Source organism: Hippocampus guttulatus, chromosome 1 (assembly GCF_054856545.1).
Source record: "Hippocampus guttulatus isolate MCC_2025c chromosome 1, RoL_Hgut_1.0, whole genome shotgun sequence".
Taxonomy (NCBI): Eukaryota; Metazoa; Chordata; class Actinopteri; order Syngnathiformes; family Syngnathidae; genus Hippocampus; species Hippocampus guttulatus.
Genome location: NC_141261.1, coordinates 15,793,881 through 15,812,789, shown reverse-complemented (window position 1 = coordinate 15,812,789; position 18,909 = coordinate 15,793,881). Strand labels below are relative to the sequence as shown.

The window sequence follows — 18,909 nt, the reverse complement described above, 5'->3', positions numbered from 1 at the left end:
TCTTGCTGCTGTAGACTGCAAATTTCCCCAGTGTGGGAGAAATAAAGGTTATCTTATCTTGTAAGCGGATGGCATCTGAATTCTTTACTAAATATTTAATGTTTTTTTGGTTTTTTTTGCTACTTTCAACGATGCGTTGCAATACAATTCCAGTAGATTGAGGCACAATTGAAAATGACAAAGAAGCCGAGCTACTGAGTGAAAAGTTTTCACCAAGGTTGAAATAAGCGCCCGAACACGCAGCGCTGTGATTGGCCGATCTTGAGCCAATCAACGGCCGTCGTCTGGATCCTTCCGCACGTTCGCCCAGTATGATTTTTCGGGCACGGACGCATTCACACAGCCGAAAACGGAAAACGGTGAGTGTTTTGACAAGCTTCCGAGTCCGATTTGCTGTCGGTCGCACATCTGTCCAGCTTTCAACTCCAGTTGGTTTTGCTCAATACCGTTGAAGTCGCCATCGAGACAGAAAAACGAGCCGCGGCGGGAAGTGTATTAGCGCACAGGTTCGCGGGTTGCTAACCTCAAGCTAAATGATTAACTGCGGTTGTTGTCGACAGAAATCCCCTTTGGCGGCACACTGCTGTCACGGAAAGTTTAGTTTGTTGCTTCTGCGCTGGAGAGCTACCTCAAAGTGCCCCCGGTGGTGTTGGCGTAAAACTCGACTTGAGTTTTGTCGTCGCCCCTTTAAAGTGAAAAGGGTGATAAATTGAGCTCAGCTTCGATTCATATTTCTCCGTGAACCCAACGATAGTCGACACGGTGCCTATTTCCTTATTCACAGTAACATCCGGTGTCGCTTGTCATGTCTTCATTCCATCGACGTTAGCGTAGTGCTAGGACAGTAACAGGACTGTCCTAGTTTTAACAGCAACTCACAAAACTTGCCCCCCCCCCCCCGCCCCATTGTGTTTAAAAGTTTATTTTCTTTTGTCACGCTGGCAAAAGCTGACTTTTTCGCTTGGGGATTTCGTGCGATGGACAAGTTTGGCAAACTATTAGCCACACCCTTTCTTTTCGACAACGGCTTTTCTGTAATATGACGTCCAGTTTATTGTTATCATTCCAACAGCCCCGCTTTCCTTTTTGTATTAAAAGTACCACATCGCTTCTTGAGTAGTGCTTTAATGAGATGCTTTTTAGGTCGTTGGTGGCAAGGCTTACAGCGAGTTTTTGGACAATTCGCCCATGAAGTATTTATTGTACGTCTATGTTGCTTTTACTCGGTTCGAAATGCTTCCGCCGGGTAGCTCTCAACTGCATGTTGAGTTTGACTGCGTTCAAAGCACTAGATCGCGCAGTCCTCCTTTCATTGTTGCTGACTTTTAATAAACATTCCCTTTTCTAGTCTGTTTGGTGCTTTCTACCATCTTTATTACCGATTTGTTTTACTGTTTATTGTTTATGTTAAATCACTTCATGTACAGCACTTTGTATGCAGCGATGGCTGTTTGAAAGTGCTCGAGAAATACAGTTGACTTGACTTGACTTTTCTGATGAAGCAGGAAGGCCTATTTCAAGCTTTGTGGCCCCCGGTGACCCGGAGCACCCGCCGCTGTCTTCTGTGCACCCAAGGATCTCCCAGATGTAGAGGGAGTTGACCTTTGCAGCTGCTGTCTACACAGTATGTTGATGTGTTTTTATTTTCAGATTGATTTCCTACCGACTGCTGTCAGGCTGCTGAATAAAAATAGTAATAATAATAATAATAATTTAATGTGAAAAACAATTGTAAATAGCACTGCAATTTATCCATTTTGTATTTATATTACACTTAATTCAACGGTGTTTGTTTTTTTCTTTCTTCTTTCTACCCACAATCTTGCTGCTGTAGACTGTAAATTTCCCCAGTGTGGGACAAATAAAGGATATCTTCATCTTAATTTCGAAAGCACTTATCGATACACACGGGGCTAGAATTAGACTTCTGACAATAAAACACTTCCTTTAAAGGTCTTTCGCCCTGCGCTTAACAACACGCTGCCTGTCATAAACGACGAGCCCATTCCGCGAGGGCGCGTCGACGAAACGCCGTGTTGCCTTGGGCGAGCATTTGACATCGCTGTGATGTCAGACGCCGCATCTAATTGGCAAAGGATTGGCGGAGTAATCAGTAGAGCCGCCAGAGGGAAAAGCATCCACGCTACTTCCTTGTGGTGTATGTTAGGAAGGGTAGTTTGTGAAACAAAGCCAAATTTTAGCATATACAATTATTCGTGATTTGTTACCGGAGAGAGGAGGGCCTGAAACTCAAAATGAATCAACCCCCCCCCCCCCCAAAAAAAAAACACACCTTAATGCTTGTTACCATTACTGTACTTGAAACTGCACCTACGTAATCGGATGGTTGGTTATTAGAGCAGCAAGCATAACATGGACAGGTTCAGTTTGCACTTTACTCTCGGGTCACCTCTCTCTCGTGTAGGATTTGAATGTCACGGCGATGCCTGCGGCCTCCGATTTCCATTTTCGGGTTGTACGTGCCCTCGAGTCGAGTGATCACAATGGCCCATTGTGGGGTTGCGCGTGTAGCCGTCGGTGCGGGCCTCTGCTGGCGCAGCGCACGTCACTCTTCGAATTGCAAATGCTGCCCGAGTGTGACAGAGTGCTTTTTGTATCGTTGTCTTCGCTTTGGACAAAGCTCCCAAACTCCCACGACGATTAATATGTTCAAAGAGGCTCAGAAATGAGTGTGAAGTCTCTCTCCCTCTCTCTCTCTCTCTGTCGCTCTCTCTCGCTATCGAGGCATTGGATGATGAGATAAAGAATACAATTGTAACATGACTAGGTTAAGACCAAGCATGAGGCGAAATATGAAAAATAATTTTAATCTTGCACAGCAAACGGCAATCCCTTTCTCTCCAGAGAGCGCTGTAATATTGTTTATCGTTGCAATAACGTCAGCCAGGTGGTTAGCTCATAGTTGCACAAGATACTCAGGCTTTGTCCTTGGCAAATGACAACTTGACTGTTGTAATTCTTACACTTGAACTCTTTTGAAATGATTACCCGACAGAAGTTGTATTGCCCTGTGTAGTTCTGACTTTATTCCTGCAAATCACGACTATAAACGTTATCTTATTCTTTGATATTTTCAGTTTGGCTCCAACGCGAGTCGCCCTTTTGGAATCCCCACCCCCACCAAATAAAAAATGAAATAAAATCCACAAGCACTTCCACTGCCTCTGAAATCCTCCAGCAAATAAGTCGATGAAAATGACTTTTGACAGAGCCATTCCACGGCTGTTCCCCAAATCCTACTCCATTTCCGCATGAGACGTCATGATAATTTTGACCCATGAATTTGGGAAACCCCAGAGAATTCCATCTTGCTTATTGGTGGACATTTTTAGCTGAAACATGTCTGTTAATTGGACAATGGATTTTTAGAGCAAATGGGGAACAGGAAATATGTTGAGAAATAACAACATTGTACTGCTTTAGTCTAACGGTGTTTTTTTTTTTTTTAACAGATTTTAAATAGGCAGTATCATACGAGAAAGTTAAAAACACCCCCCCCCCCCCCACACACACACACACACTCACACCGAAGCACTTTGGCCGTAGCAGCAGATGGAAGCGGTGCTTTTGGAGTTTGACCCGGTCGCAAAGCAGCAAATTGTTGTCAGTTTTTGGGGACCTCCCCTTGAAACAGTTTTCTTTGGAAAAAGCAACTGGGCTTGGCCTGGACCCAAAGTGTGGGGCCTGATTTTGCTTCATTTGAATTCCAGCTAGTGCAAAAAAAGCTGTGGCTAGAATATTCAACCAGATCAACAAAAAGTGAGCATCACGTTTAGTTCCCCGCCTCATTCCACCGGCGCTGTCCGGCTTTTCCTGTCGCGAGTTGCTTTCAATGGCATGGCGGTTAAGGAATGCGCATGCCTCCATCTTAACTTTGAGCTTCAACTCCAAAAGTGACTGATGTTCCTTTGCCATTGCTTAGCTCAGATTTTGGAGTTTCACCCTGTTGGGTTTTGCAAACATTTGAATTCACGAGGACAAAGCGTTTTCATGGAACGTCTCCTGGTTTCTCAGAGAGCAGCAATTTGGCGTCCTAGACCGTGTGAGCCGGCCTTTGAACAATTCCATTTCCTGCGTGGACTGGAAACAATGCAACAAAAGAATTTGGGGGGATTTTTTTTTTCTAGGGGATCCCCCCTCCAATATTTTATGCATAATTTTCAAGTTTTCCAAAACCAAAAACGAACGACCTCATTCATTTGATCTTGAAGGTCACAGTGTCCTCTTTGCTTCTCCTGCTTCACCCATCAGACCGCCTCACTCCATTGAGACCCTGAGTGCTGCGGCTGAGGAAGTTTCCGGCATCTCCTCTCATCTCCCTAACTGCCTCCTCCTGAAGGACACCATCAGAAAAGCTCTCGAGTGGCTCCAAGAAATGGAGGAGCTTCAGGTCAGGATGCACTTGGCGCCTTTGGACACATGCTTCAGAGTCTTACCTGGGGTGCGCTCACAAGGCAAAAGATATCCGATGTGCTTGATCAAGAAAAATTGCATCCGAATGCGGGGTTGGCTTCTCGTAAAGCTTCTGATAGCGCGCTGGACTTTTCGTGTGAATGTCAAACCCCCCCCCCCCCCCCCCCCACACACACACACACACACTTAAAAGACACAAAAATATGATGGGCTTCAACACAATATAGCAGCAGCTTAGTAAAATAATACAAAACAATCTACGGAATCCCCAAACGAATAAATAAATTACAGATTAGCCAAATGTACGGAGCTCAATAAAAAGGGCTCATGGCCATGTCAGGGGTTTCAAAGCATGACAAGTCATGATGTACGTGGATTTTGTGAAAATGAAGGCCTTAAATGGCCTTAAAAAGCATCCGAGGTGATACCCGGAGGTATCCCCGAAAATGAAACGGGGTCGCTCGAAAAAGATCGGGGAAGCACGACTCTGACAGCGCAGAAGGAGGAAGCTTGTCTGTGAGCCCGGTGGAGGGACGCGCTAACCCACAACCGCGTTGTTTTGCAGGCGAATGACCGCAGACCTCTGGTGGACAACTTAACGGATATGGTGCTACGAGGACAAGCCATCCAAGTCCACCTGGAGCCCTTAGACAGACTCCAGTCTGTCGTGGCAGAAGTGCAAGACTGGAAAGAATCCGCCGCCTCCCTTTTCCTTCCGAAGGACACGGCCAACACCCTACTGGAGGTAAAGCCCTCCTGCGCCGGAGTCATCCTTACGGCTCTGGAGCAAACGGGAGGCCCGACCGTTGCCTTTTGCGTTGCAGGCTTTGTGTCCAAGATGTGAGGTTGGACGTGAAGGCTCCCCGAAGAGGAAGGCCAAGAAGGGGAAGGAATCGCCTAAAAGTAGCAAGAAGAAAAGCCCCAGGCTCCTCAACACCGTCAGCGATGTGGAGAAAGCGCTTTCGGAGGCCAAGGACTCCGCTTCTGTTGTAAGTGGTCGTCTAGCTGGAACCTCGATCCATCGCGATACGTCGTTGGCTTGACGCGCACCGTCTATCTTCCCAAATCCTTTCCTGCGCGTTAACGGATGTTGTGCGTCCGTTGTCCGCCTCGGTAAGCCTCATCTGGAAGGAACTCGTAAATCCTCCCTCGCGTCGTCCCTCCGAAGCGGCGATCTCGTCTGGGCCAAAGTCCGTCTCGCAAACAAAATACATTGCCTCTCGCCACCTGAACGGGGGGACCGGTCTTGGTTTTCAGAATGCGACGCTAGAGGCTCTGCGGGCCAGGGAGATGGAGGCCTTCCGGCAGCTGAGAGCGACAAACGAGTCCAAGCTGCTCCCGACTGCGGACTGCACGGACCTGAAGGTGTGCGTCTGTCAGAAGGCGCTGATGGGAGCCATGCTGCAGTGCGAGCTGTGCCGGGACGCCTTCCACAGCGTGTGCGTCCGGGACCGATCGGACCTCGGCGACGCGCCTCCGTGGCTGTGCCCCCGGTGTCAGAGATCCAGAAAGCCTCCGCTGAGCAAAGTTCAGCCCCTGCTCGCGTCCCTGAGGCGGATCAGAGTTCGGCTGCCGGAAGGGGACGCGCTGCACCACCTGGTTGAGAGGACGGTCAACTGGCAGCGTCGGGCGCAGCAGATCGTGCAGTCTTGCCATTTCAGCGAGCTGCCGCCCCCCGTTCTGACCCGCTGCGCGTCAGACTCGGCCGACACTTACGGCAACACGCAGGTCGCGCGTCGTCTCCCTTTTTCGCTCGCTTTGGGGGATCGGGGTTTCGTCATCTTGGTGTTTTCCCGCAGGCCCCTTGTTTGACTCCGGAGTGGAACAAGATCAGCCATTCCCAGACAGTCTTCTATACCGAGCAGAGATGCATCCCGCTGCAGGGTCAGCCGCCCGTCCCCCTCCCGCGCCGATTGGATCCGCGGAAAGGAAACGGTGCTCTCGTTTTGACGCGACGCCTTTGGCTTGACAGGCTTGAATCAGGACCTGGAGGAACTGATGGTGGAAGGCCTCCTCCTGCAAGTGTCACTGCCAGAAGTCCACACGCTGCAGCGTCTTTTATTGGACAGAGCCACGAGCCAGCGCGCCATGTCTCCAGCACGGGACGATTCCGCGGACTGCGACAAACGTGGACACTTTCACTCTCAGGGAACCAAACTCAGTCAGGTAAACGGCATCAGCCGCCACCCAGTGGCCGGGCCAGGCCCTCTTTCATCTGTTTTCCAACAGGTCGCATGACAGGGTTTGATTTTTCATTGGCCGTTAGTTTCTGTCACTTTTTTGACGTCCGGTTGCAAATCAAAAATGGAAAGTGAGAAAAATACACAGATACTTTTTTTTTTTTTTTTTAATATGCTTGTTATCTAATGTGCTCTGTCTCCCAGGACGCAAAAGTGAGGGAAGCTCTGATGGTGCCAGAAAAGAAAGCAAAGAGGCATTTGGCGATCCACGGGGAGCGGCGGGCGAGGGACACAAAGCATTCTCACAAAAGACAGAAGCTGAATCAAAAGGAAGTTCAGCGCAGGCCGGCCTCCAACTTGTCCTCGCCGCGTTCTGATATCTCGCAGTCCGACGAGTCCGACGAGGACATGGCCGCGTGTCCCGCAGAGCGATGCCAGCTCCCCGAGGGAAACGAGGTGGGGAGAAAGTCTGGAAACGACCAGAGGCATCAAAAAGCGACTGCATTTGCCTTCTTGTCCGCAGGTGGACTGGGTCCAGTGCGATGGCTGCTGCAACCAGTGGTTTCACCAAGTGTGTGTTGGGGTCACGGCCGAAACGGCGGAGAAGGAGGACTACGTTTGTGTCCGATGTGCACTGAGCACCACGCGCATGATGGAATGAAGCGATCCCGCCCAAAAGGATGCTTGTCGGGTGCCACCAGCCTCACCCTCACCTTTGTCCAACCCTTTTGTAACAATGGTGCTATCTTCTCTTTCACTTGTTGTCCAGAACTATAATTGTTTGGTTCTTTTTTTGGGGGGGGAAGGGGGGGGGGGATTTTTACATGCATATTATATATATTTACTTATGAATTGTTTGTGGCGGTCAAAATGGAGGGGGAAAAAAAGCAGGATGTGATGTGTATTGCATGGGATGCCACTACATCGACGCAAAGGAGTCTTACTTCAAACGCACCCAGTCAAGGTTAAATGGTTGATCAGGGGGGTCAATATTCTCTTCTCTCAAGCCTGATTGCATGCCGCGCAAGATTTAATGACGTCGGAGCCAAGGTTTTCTCCCACCTCCCTTTTGAATCCAGCATTTAGTACATGCATCTTCATATGAATCTTGCCATTTTTGTAGAATAGTTTTATTTATCCGAGCAATAATTTCTGTCCGATTTAACAAATGGATCTCCGGCGAATGGTTGCTGCCGTAGCAATGGTGCGATGTACAGCGGGGAACGGGCGCAGCTGCTCACATGTACAAATGGCAGCGTGGAACTTGGGATAGGATACTCAGTGTGGACTTGCTATAGTTTATATTGTGGAATAAATTCATTTTGTTCTATGGATACGTCTGTCTTTGATACAGTGATCGGTTGTGTGTCGCGCCGTGGCAAAAGCAACATGTGTGCATTTATTTTGAAAGCTGAAGAGGAGGATGCTCAGCCTTTCGCAATAAAATGAACCAAAGCAGGGCGGCAAGTTTTGTTTGAACATGACAGATGCGCGTCACACTGTCAACTAAACTACAGCACTGGAAGCTTTATTTGTTTTTTTTTGTCTTGGCTTGGGTCGTCAAGGCGCCCCATCGTTTTCCCCATACATGTCTTACCTTCTGCATCATCTTCTCATCCATCGATCAACTTCCTTCTCCAGCTCGCTTTCTTGCCTTGCACCGTCTTCCTCATCTTCCTTCTCCCAGTCTCAAACCATCCAAAGTCGAGTCTCTAAACGGTCTTGCGGAGGGATCTTACTTCGAATAAGATCACAGCCGATCCCTGACGCAGTCACGCCCATAATACACTTCATAATACTCCTGACCTTTTCTGCGCGTCTCCATCAATACAACAGCAACGGTGGCCCTCCAAGCCAAGACGTGAATCTGTACAGTTGCTCACAAATGCGCACCTCTGTCCCGAATCTTGCCTCCATTTCTCTTTCCCAAAACGCATTGTACGGTTGCTGACAACATAAATCCCAAATTGCAAGCGGAGGAAGCGTCGTTTATTTGCAAAAATTAAGAATGCTTCAAATAAGTCCGGTGATTTTTAAACATATGCGTTCATTTCCCCCACAGTTAGAAGAACGTTCTGCGATATTATTTGTGTTTGAGGGGGCGCCGTGATTTTTCGAACGTAAAAAGTGTCATATATGACTCATTGAATGGAAGGAGGGCGGCATGGTGGGCGACCCGTTAGCACGCCCGCCTCACAGTGCAGAGGCGCAGGCTTCGATTCCGGGCCACGGCCTTCCTGTGTGGTCTGACCCCGTCCCACCCCCAATCTTGCTGCTGTAGACTGCAAATTTCCCCAGTGTGGGAGAAATAAAGGTTATCTTATCTTGTAAGCGGATGGCATCTGAATTCTTTACTAAATATTTAATGTTTTTTTGGTTTTTTTTGCTACTTTCAACGATGCGTTGCAATACAATTCCAGTAGATTGAGGCACAATTGAAAATGACAAAGAAGCCGAGCTACTGAGTGAAAAGTTTTCACCAAGGTTGAAATAAGCGCCCGAACACGCAGCGCTGTGATTGGCCGATCTTGAGCCAATCAACGGCCGTCGTCTGGATCCTTCCGCACGTTCGCCCAGTATGATTTTTCGGGCACGGACGCATTCACACAGCCGAAAACGGAAAACGGTGAGTGTTTTGACAAGCTTCCGAGTCCGATTTGCTGTCGGTCGCACATCTGTCCAGCTTTCAACTCCAGTTGGTTTTGCTCAATACCGTTGAAGTCGCCATCGAGACAGAAAAACGAGCCGCGGCGGGAAGTGTATTAGCGCACAGGTTCGCGGGTTGCTAACCTCAAGCTAAATGATTAACTGCGGTTGTTGTCGACAGAAATCCCCTTTGGCGGCACACTGCTGTCACGGAAAGTTTAGTTTGTTGCTTCTGCGCTGGAGAGCTACCTCAAAGTGCCCCCGGTGGTGTTGGCGTAAAACTCGACTTGAGTTTTGTCGTCGCCCCTTTAAAGTGAAAAGGGTGATAAATTGAGCTCAGCTTCGATTCATATTTCTCCGTGAACCCAACGATAGTCGACACGGTGCCTATTTCCTTATTCACAGTAACATCCGGTGTCGCTTGTCATGTCTTCATTCCATCGACGTTAGCGTAGTGCTAGGACAGTAACAGGACTGTCCTAGTTTTAACAGCAACTCACAAAACTTGCCCCCCCCCCCGCCCCATTGTGTTTAAAAGTTTATTTTCTTTTGTCACGCTGGCAAAAGCTGACTTTTTCGCTTGGGGATTTCGTGCGATGGACAAGTTTGGCAAACTATTAGCCACACCCTTTCTTTTCGACAACGGCTTTTCTGTAATATGACGTCCAGTTTATTGTTATCATTCCAACAGCCCCGCTTTCCTTTTTGTATTAAAAGTACCACATCGCTTCTTGAGTAGTGCTTTAATGAGATGCTTTTTAGGTCGTTGGTGGCAAGGCTTACAGCGAGTTTTTGGACAATTCGCCCATGAAGTATTTATTGTACGTCTATGTTGCTTTTACTCGGTTCGAAATGCTTCCGCCGGGTAGCTCTCAACTGCATGTTGAGTTTGACTGCGTTCAAAGCACTAGATCGCGCAGTCCTCCTTTCATTGTTGCTGACTTTTAATAAACATTCCCTTTTCTAGTCTGTTTGGTGCTTTCTACCATCTTTATTACCGATTTGTTTTACTGTTTATTGTTTATGTTAAATCACTTCATGTACAGCACTTTGTATGCAGCGATGGCTGTTTGAAAGTGCTCGAGAAATACAGTTGACTTGACTTGACTTTTCTGATGAAGCAGGAAGGCCTATTTCAAGCTTTGTGGCCCCCGGTGACCCGGAGCACCCGCCGCTGTCTTCTGTGCACCCAAGGATCTCCCAGATGTAGAGGGAGTTGACCTTTGCAGCTGCTGTCTACACAGTATGTTGATGTGTTTTTATTTTCAGATTGATTTCCTACCGACTGCTGTCAGGCTGCTGAATAAAAATAGTAATAATAATAATAATAATTTAATGTGAAAAACAATTGTAAATAGCACTGCAATTTATCCATTTTGTATTTATATTACACTTAATTCAACGGTGTTTGTTTTTTTTCTTTCTTCTTTCTACCCACAATCTTGCTGCTGTAGACTGTAAATTTCCCCAGTGTGGGACAAATAAAGGATATCTTCATCTTAATTTCGAAAGCACTTATCGATACACACGGGGCTAGAATTAGACTTCTGACAATAAAAGACCTTTAAAGGTCTTTCGCCCTGCGCTTAACAACACGCTGCCTGTCATAAACGACGAGCCCATTCCGCGAGGGCGCGTCGACGAAACGCCGTGTTGCCTTGGGCGAGCATTTGACATCGCTGTGATGTCAGACGCCGCATCTAATTGGCAAAGGATTGGCGGAGTAATCAGTAGAGCCGCCAGAGGGAAAAGCATCCACGCTACTTCCTTGTGGTGTATGTTAGGAAGGGTAGTTTGTGAAACAAAGCCAAATTTTAGCATATACAATTATTCGTGATTTGTTACCGGAGAGAGGAGGGCCTGAAACTCAAAATGAATCAACCCCCCCCCCCCCCCCCCAAAAAACACACCTTAATGCTTGTTACCATTACTGTACTTGAAACTGCACCTACGTAATCGGATGGTTGGTTATTAGAGCAGCAAGCATAACATGGACAGGTTCAGTTTGCACTTTACTCTCGGGTCACCTCTCTCTCGTGTAGGATTTGAATGTCACGGCGATGCCTGCGGCCTCCGATTTCCATTTTCGGGTTGTACGTGCCCTCGAGTCGAGTGATCACAATGGCCCATTGTGGGGTTGCGCGTGTAGCCGTCGGTGCGGGCCTCTGCTGGCGCAGCGCACGTCACTCCTCGAATTGCAAATGCTGCCCGAGTGTGACAGAGTGCTTTTTGTATCGTTGTCTTCGCTTTGGACAAAGCTCCCAAACTCCCACGACGATTAATATGTTCAAAGAGGCTCAGAAATGAGTGTGAAGTCTCTCTCCCTCTCTCTCTCTCTCTGTCGCTCTCTCTCGCTATCGAGGCATTGGATGATGAGATAAAGAATACAATTGTAACATGACTAGGTTAAGACCAAGCATGAGGCGAAATATGAAAAATAATTTTAATCTTGCACAGCAAACGGCAATCCCTTTCTCTCCAGAGAGCGCTGTAATATTGTTTATCGTTGCAATAACGTCAGCCAGGTGGTTAGCTCATAGTTGCACAAGATACTCAGGCTTTGTCCTTGGCAAATGACAACTTGACTGTTGTAATTCTTACACTTGAACTCTTTTGAAATGATTACCCGACAGAAGTTGTATTGCCCTGTGTAGTTCTGACTTTATTCCTGCAAATCACGACTATAAACGTTATCTTATCTTATTCTTTGATATTTTCAGTTTGGCTCCAACGCGAGTCGCCCTTTTGGAATCCCCACCCCCACCAAATAAAAAATGAAATAAAATCCACAAGCACTTCCACTGCCTCTGAAATCCTCCAGCAAATAAGTCGATGAAAATGACTTTTGACAGAGCCATTCCACGGCTGTTCCCCAAATCCTACTCCATTTCCGCATGAGACGTCATGATAATTTTGACCCATGAATTTGGGAAACCCCAGAGAATTCCATCTTGCTTATTGGTGGACATTTTTAGCTGAAACATGTCTGTTAATTGGACAATGGATTTTTAGAGCAAATGGGGAACAGGAAATATGTTGAGAAATAACAACATTGTACTGCTTTAGTCTAACGGTGTTTTTTTTTTTTTTAACAGATTTTAAATAGGCAGTATCATACGAGAAAGTTAAAAACACCCCCCCCCCCCACACACACACACACACTCACACCGAAGCACTTTGGCCGTAGCAGCAGATGGAAGCGGTGCTTTTGGAGTTTGACCCGGTCGCAAAGCAGCAAATTGTTGTCAGTTTTTGGGGACCTCCCCTTGAAACAGTTTTCTTTGGAAAAAGCAACTGGGCTTGGCCTGGACCCAAAGTGTGGGGCTTCCTGTCGCCGAACGTCACCTGCGCACCCTCTGACTGCCTCTCTGTCCTTTCACAGACCCTCGTGGTGTCCACTGAAGTTGGCCATCATGCGCGAGTACAAGCTGGTGGTGCTGGGTTCAGGAGGCGTGGGGAAATCCGCACTGGTGAGGGATTGACGCCGCTGCGTCGGTCTTCTTCTTCTTATCACCGCATCAGCTGGACGACAACGGCAATCTGTTGTGGAACAAATCCGTATGAGAGAGCAAGAGTCCAAAGAATCTTCTTTGAATCATATTTTGGACTGAAATCTCTCCCGTGTCATTCATGCCAGTCCAACCCAAACACACTCGTCCTAGCGTCGTGCCGCGAAAGTTGCCTTTTCAAACGTCATTCAAATGTCCAAGTCTATTCAGATATTCCTGTTTTTGTCATATACCTAGTAGTGAATCGAACTTGAGGGCATTTCCCTCAAGTACTGTACCGTGGAACCGCCGTTTTTCTGATCCATCCCCAAATTTTTGGTTCAAACCAAATCATACGAAAACGAATGTGATATTTCCCATAGGAAATAATGGAGAAGTCATGTGTACATCCCAGACACCCAAACAAATACTGTATATCTCTTATTGAGACTAACCATAAAACAATGTGAAATTGATATAAATGGCATCCCAGGGGAAGAAATGAATATGAAACGCCACTTGCACCTTTTTGGCGAGCCGTTGTGCTCTACGAAGGACAGTGAGGAGGAGAGCTTTTCGTTTGGAAGGAAAATCTCGACGGCGTTCCTTCTCCTGAGCTTTGTTCGGCCCCATAAGGGATTTAACAGTCACACTCGATGCATACAGTAAGCAGCAAACTCTCCAAATACCTCAGATGAACGTGCCGCTGTTTTGCACTGACGCTCGCTCGATAAGAGAACACTTCATAAAGTCACAAATCCACAGAGTGTTTTGTGCGGGGTTTGATTCTGAGAAATGTGCGGCAGAGTCACACGGGTTTAGTCCGAAAAACAAACTGCGTAGCTGTCGTGTGGTGTTCCACAGGACTCCGTTCTGGGGCCTCTGCTGTTCTCACTGGATCTGCCCGCATTGGGCTCCATCTGAAGGACATGCGGTATTTCCTTCCACTGCTATGCGGATGGGATGACTATCAGATCGATGTACGGCTGAGCAAAAAAAGTCACTTTGTTTGTTTTCCAATCTTGAAATGGACCGGACGCTATTCGAGGTACCGAAAACTAAGCGGAGGCTCCGAGGGGCTGGCGCCTTTCCCGTTGCCCCTCCCTCTCTTTGGAATGAGCCCCCTTGCTGGCCATTTTTGAAACTCACCTTCGAACTCGTCATTTTTAGTCTTTAGCTTTGGACTCGGCATGAGGCTTGCTTCTGAGTTGGACTGTTTTTTGTGCTTTCTACCGTCTTAGTGATTCATTGATTGTTTTATGGTTTGTTGTTGTGCGAATTCTTTTTGCTGCGCGTAGAGCACTTTGTTGACAGCCGTGGTTGTTTTCAAGCGCCGGCAAAATACACTGGAGTTGAGATTGTGACAGTTATTGTGTTGATATTGTTGGAATGATACGATCGTGACTTACCTTTTGTTTGTTCACTCCAGACAGTGCAGTTTGTGCAAGGAATTTTTGTGGAAAAGTACGACCCGACAATAGAAGACTCCTACAGAAAGGTACCGTAATCTCTGGATGCATTGTCTTCAATAGGTTTCCAGTATTTATTTACTCAAAGTTACTTTCCAAGCCGAGCTTTGTTGGCAGGCTGTTTGAAATCTCTTGCAGCCCCTGGGCTGAAAGTTTATTTTCAAATAGAAAATCTTTAATGGTGTTATCACCCTGTCCCAGTGTTTTTTTTTTTTTTTTTTAGTCTTTCCATACACGGCGCCTCAAAACATGTTGTCTGCTGCTCCCCTTATGGCAGTTAACTTTTTGCGGTGCCGCTGTATTGCCGATTCTCCTCAGCATATTGCAGACGTATTTCATGGTGATCTGTCTCCCACGCCCACTCTTCATGCACATTCGATGCACTTGTTGCAAGTGCAAGCCAGGAGGGTTGCGTGCTTGAAAGCCTTTGTTTCAGACGCAGCTCACGTCGGAGCACTGTAGAAATGAAAATGGATTGCGTCGGTTAAAGTGTAAGCCGCCGGTGCACTTTGAAAGGCTTTCTTGAACAAGAGGTAAGAAGCGCATTCGTTTATGAGCGGCCGATGGCCACACTTGATACCGAGTGCCTCGACGCGCGGACGGGCAAATGGTTTGCCACTTGAGAGCCAGCAGTCCGCCCAATCGCCGCCGTCATGAGCCGATCCCAACGTGACCGGGCCAGGCCAGTGTGCACAACTTGCATCGGTTGTGAAAATTCCGATTGACTTTGTTTTGAACGACAGGTCCGTAGAATGACCCTTGTCAGCAAATGTCTTGCTATCTGTTCAAAGTCTCGAAGTTATGGTACAGAATTGTATGGGATAAACAACGAGACCGACGTTACTTGCGTGCAACGGCCGTCCGTGGTCACAGAGTACACTAAAGTCAAAACAATCGGCAAATGGCCTGCGAGTTTGCCCGATGTTTGAAGGCATTTCGTCGGCCGCCTGATTTATCGGTCGTAAAATGGAGGCTTAAAAAATAGGGGTGCGGAAGTTTTTCAAAAGGTAGCGCGAGCAGAACCAAACATTGTCATCGCCGGTCTCGTCGCCGTGTGGCTCCTCAGAAATTTTGCGAAAGCTGCAACGCGCCTTCGCCCGAGCGTCCGCAATCCGATCGTAAATTGTGGCGTAAGTGAGCGCCTCCGCGTTGGTGTCGCGGTCTTTGTCGGCAAGCTTTTCTTTGTATTGCAAAATGCAAAAGTATGCTCGCGCCTCATCGCTTGCCCTCGCCCAAAGCGGGTTTGTCGGAATGCGGGCACGGGTGGAGAGAACGTTCGCGAATGGAAGCCAAGCCAAGCCGGCACAGCGGCAGAATGAAGGATTCAAATAAATAACATCACGCTTTGAACTGCGGGAGGAGCGCAAGATGGCCCATTGGCAAGGTTTGAACAGACCTTCTTAACTCATTCAGTACCAGCCAATTCTAGACCAAGTCTGAAAAGACGTTTAAAAACGTCATTGGGAGTGAATGAGTTAAGCGTGTCTCTTCCGAGGGGCCGTTCTCGGCACGTTGTTTTGCACAATGTACCTTCAGGGGGCGTCCCTTTTGTGTCCTCTTCCGCACTTTTTGTCCTTCCCCAGTGAAGTCGTCCTTTTTAAGATTCCACCCGACAGTGGCAATGTGTCCCTACCCTGAGAAAAGAATCTTGGACTGTTTTTATTTTTTTTTTTAAGCCCTCTGATGTACGGCTTTTAAAATATGCGGTCTGATAAAAAGATTTCTGGAACCCCCCCCCCTGAGGACGGGCTGCACCCAACGGTGACCGAAGGCTTGTTTTCTCTCCTGCAGCAAGTGGAAGTTGACGGGCAGCAATGCATGCTGGAGATCTTGGACACGGCCGGAACAGTACGTGGAGCTGGACCCGGCCGGCCGGGCGCTTCCCAAAGTCAAATCAAGCAAGTGTGTCCGCTTGCCGTTGTCGTCCTCCCCAGGAGCAGTTCACGGCCATGAGGGACCTTTACATGAAGAACGGGCAGGGTTTCGCTCTGGTCTACTCCATCACGGCGCAGTCGACGTTTAATGACCTGCAGGACCTCCGCGAGCAAATCCTGCGAGTGAAAGACACCGAGGACGTGAGTGGCATGCATCAAGTCATACTTTATGCGTCGTCCTTGCTACCGCTGTCATGACGCCCCCCTCCCCAATAAATAGCAGGCGAACCTCGCTCCCCCACAACATACAAAGCTTGTCTCTCAGTCGAGACGTGTCGCATGAACATAGTTGATGGCAACATGCCGCGGCGGCACCTTGACTTACGGGCTGACTTGGTTCCATCGCCGTGGATGGAACTCGGGCTGTCACAAATGAATCGATTCTCCTGTCCATTACGCCATGGATCACTACGAGTAATCGCCACTTCCACGCCACCGCCCCTCTCCACTTGTCCGAAATCTGGGAAGGGGAGGGAAAAAAATCTAAGATCCAGGGAAGGAACGGTTTGGGGCGTACTTATGGGCTGGGAGATATGCCAATCAATTCAAATCAATCCAGATTTGCCTTTTTCTTTTTAATTGTTGCTCAAAGGGTCAGGAAGAAAATTGAGATTATTCATTTACAATGGACTAAAGCGGCGCGCTTTGAACGATGGAAGCTGCAATCAATCAATCAAACTTGATTGGTCACCAAGCCCTAATTTCACATGTACGGCACTGTGTCTGGCGGGCTTCTGTGTGGTTGTCGACAAGCATGCATTTCCCTTCTCCCCGCCCCTCCCTCCCTTTTTTTTTCTTTTCTTTTTTTAATGGAGTACATAACCCCAAATATTTGGCGTTGGTCAAGCAGGTCCCCATGATCCTGGTGGGGAATAAGTGCGACCTGGAGGGCGAGCGCGTGGTGGGCAAGGAGCAGGGTCAGAACTTGGCCCGTCAGTGGAGCAACTGTGCCTTTTTAGAGACGTCGGCCAAATCAAAGATCAACGTGAATGAAGTAAGTTTGCCCGCAGCGTGCGGCCGGGCGACTCTGGTCCCGTTTCCTGCTCCCTTGACCTTCCTGCGCTTTTTAGATTTTCTACGACCTGGTACGACAAATCAACAGAAAAACGCCGATGGAAAAGAAGCCCAAAAAGAAGGGCGGCTGCACTCTGCTCTAAAAGGCCCCCGGCATGCACGCCTTCACCAAGTCGGGGCTCCAGACCAGGTGAGCGGCCGTTGGGATGTCATTCAGTGCTTTGAACTTCAGCCCTCTTGCGCAGCGGGCCGGCTATTCAAAAGCCCTTTTCTTCCCCTGCCTGTCTTGATGTCAGAGTTGCACGTCATTCCCCGTGAAGGAGCTTCTCGTTCCGTAGACCGGCATCCACTGCCAAAACAGTCCAGGCCGTTTACTTCTCCGGTTCAGGAAAATACGTGGACATCAATCAGCAATTGATGACAGCGCAAAAAGAATTTGGGCTTTGCGGCAGTTGAGATATTCATTAAATTGCACAAAGGAGGAGAATGCAAGGAATGAGTAGAGAAAATCCTTTCCAGTGCCGCCTTTGTTTTGCATTCACAACGGCCGATCGGTGTGCAGCAGTGTATTATAATGTGACACGCCGGCGTTCCCCGCTGGAGCAGATGCGCTACTTCGACACAAAGTAGGGCTGCACGATGATGGAAAAAATAGCAATCACGGTTCTTGAGTAGTTCGCATTCGGATTTTCCGTTGACTTGAGAATTAGCATATTTCATATTTGAAGATGCGGCGTGTGTCAGTCTTTTTGCTGTGTGTTTAGTTTTACGGCATTCTCCAACCAGGGTTTCATGAAACAACTTAAAGGATGCCAAGGGGGGGCAGAATCACATACGTGACCGGCCACTTGGTGTCATCAGGGTACTGTTCCAATGGCGGGAGCTTGCGCTGTTGTGCATACGAGTAGTGTTTCTTCCATTCATAATGTTGTCCAAATCCAAATCCCAATTTAAATGGCGAGTAATTGTCCCGCCCTAACCTAAAGACTCATTGGCATTGGGATTCACATCAAACCGCAGTGTCCAAACTGGAGCAAGGGCTCGAAAAAAGGTGGGAAGTCGTGCATGGGGCATAAATGACTCTCAAATGGTTCACTGAATCCTTACTTTTTGTCTCTCATGTTAAGAACTGTCGACGTTTCAAGTCTTCTCTGAAAGCTGAAAGACTGCAGGAGTCACCACCACCTGTTTGGAAATCCTGTTTGTTTGCTTGTTTGTTTTAATGGACTAAGTTTGTTAGATGTTTCAGAGTTTTTTGGTGAATACGAAAAGAGCCATGTTTCCGATATAAAGTGTTCTTTTGAAGTCCATCTAATTAAGCGTTGGCCTTTTTGCATTTATGAACTAACAGTGGCAATGACAATGCATCAGTGTTCTTGACTTACTCTCCCACTTTGATAATATATTTCGCAAGTGACTTGGTTTTATAATGAGCTGCAAGCCTTACACGTCATATACTCAACTTCTGTTTTGCATAATAAAGCTGAGCTGATGTTAAAGTTTTAAAGACTGATGGTGGGGGGGGTCCTTTTTTTTTTTTTGCCCCAAAGATGAAAACGCATTGTACTAAATCGCTTCAAAGATTGTCCTGTTTGTCTTTTGGGGAAATTAAAATTACGTACATTTTAATTTGCTTCTGTGTGTCCTGATGTTGATCAATGACTTTAGTTTCCATGGAACCAATATATTTAACATGACGTGTACATCAATGAGATGAAAGAGAAAATGTCATGTCAGCAGAAAT

At 47.5% G+C, this 18,909-nt stretch overlaps 2 protein-coding genes across 5 annotated transcripts; both read left to right on the top strand.

Annotated features, from left to right (window-relative positions):
- Positions 1–284: 284 nt before the first annotated feature.
- LOC147210645 (lysine-specific demethylase 5B-B-like) lies at positions 285–7,946 on the top strand. 3 transcript variants are annotated; one of them, XM_086114171.1, is made up of 10 exons: positions 285–359; positions 1,506–1,624; positions 4,273–4,411; positions 5,000–5,179; positions 5,259–5,423; positions 5,692–6,162; positions 6,234–6,318; positions 6,407–6,600; positions 6,819–7,070; positions 7,138–7,946. In XM_086114171.1, exons 3-10 carry the CDS (start codon positions 4,397–4,399, stop codon positions 7,273–7,275), a joined length of 1,500 nt encoding a protein of 499 aa, XP_085970297.1. In that variant the 5' UTR covers positions 285–359; positions 1,506–1,624; positions 4,273–4,396; the 3' UTR covers positions 7,276–7,946. The 3 variants fall into 3 exon arrangements, with proteins under 3 accessions (XP_085970297.1, XP_085970304.1, XP_085970313.1); XM_086114178.1 differs by having other exon boundaries at positions 327–359; positions 1,503–1,624; XM_086114187.1 differs by lacking the exons at positions 285–359; positions 1,506–1,624 and having other exon boundaries at positions 3,746–4,411.
- A 1,200-nt stretch (positions 7,947–9,146) lies between these two features.
- On the top strand, positions 9,147–18,794 carry rap1aa (RAP1A, member of RAS oncogene family a). Of its 2 annotated transcripts, none has more exons than XM_086114119.1 (9): positions 9,147–9,240; positions 10,385–10,503; positions 12,643–12,730; positions 14,178–14,246; positions 16,009–16,065; positions 16,152–16,292; positions 17,002–17,145; positions 17,222–17,355; positions 18,293–18,794. In XM_086114119.1, exons 3-8 carry the CDS (start codon positions 12,674–12,676, stop codon positions 17,306–17,308), a joined length of 555 nt encoding a protein of 184 aa, XP_085970245.1. In that variant the 5' UTR covers positions 9,147–9,240; positions 10,385–10,503; positions 12,643–12,673; the 3' UTR covers positions 17,309–17,355; positions 18,293–18,794. The 2 variants fall into 2 exon arrangements, with proteins under 2 accessions (XP_085970245.1, XP_085970254.1); XM_086114128.1 differs by having other exon boundaries at positions 9,223–9,240; positions 10,382–10,503.
- The last annotated feature ends 115 nt before the right edge of the window (positions 18,795–18,909 follow it).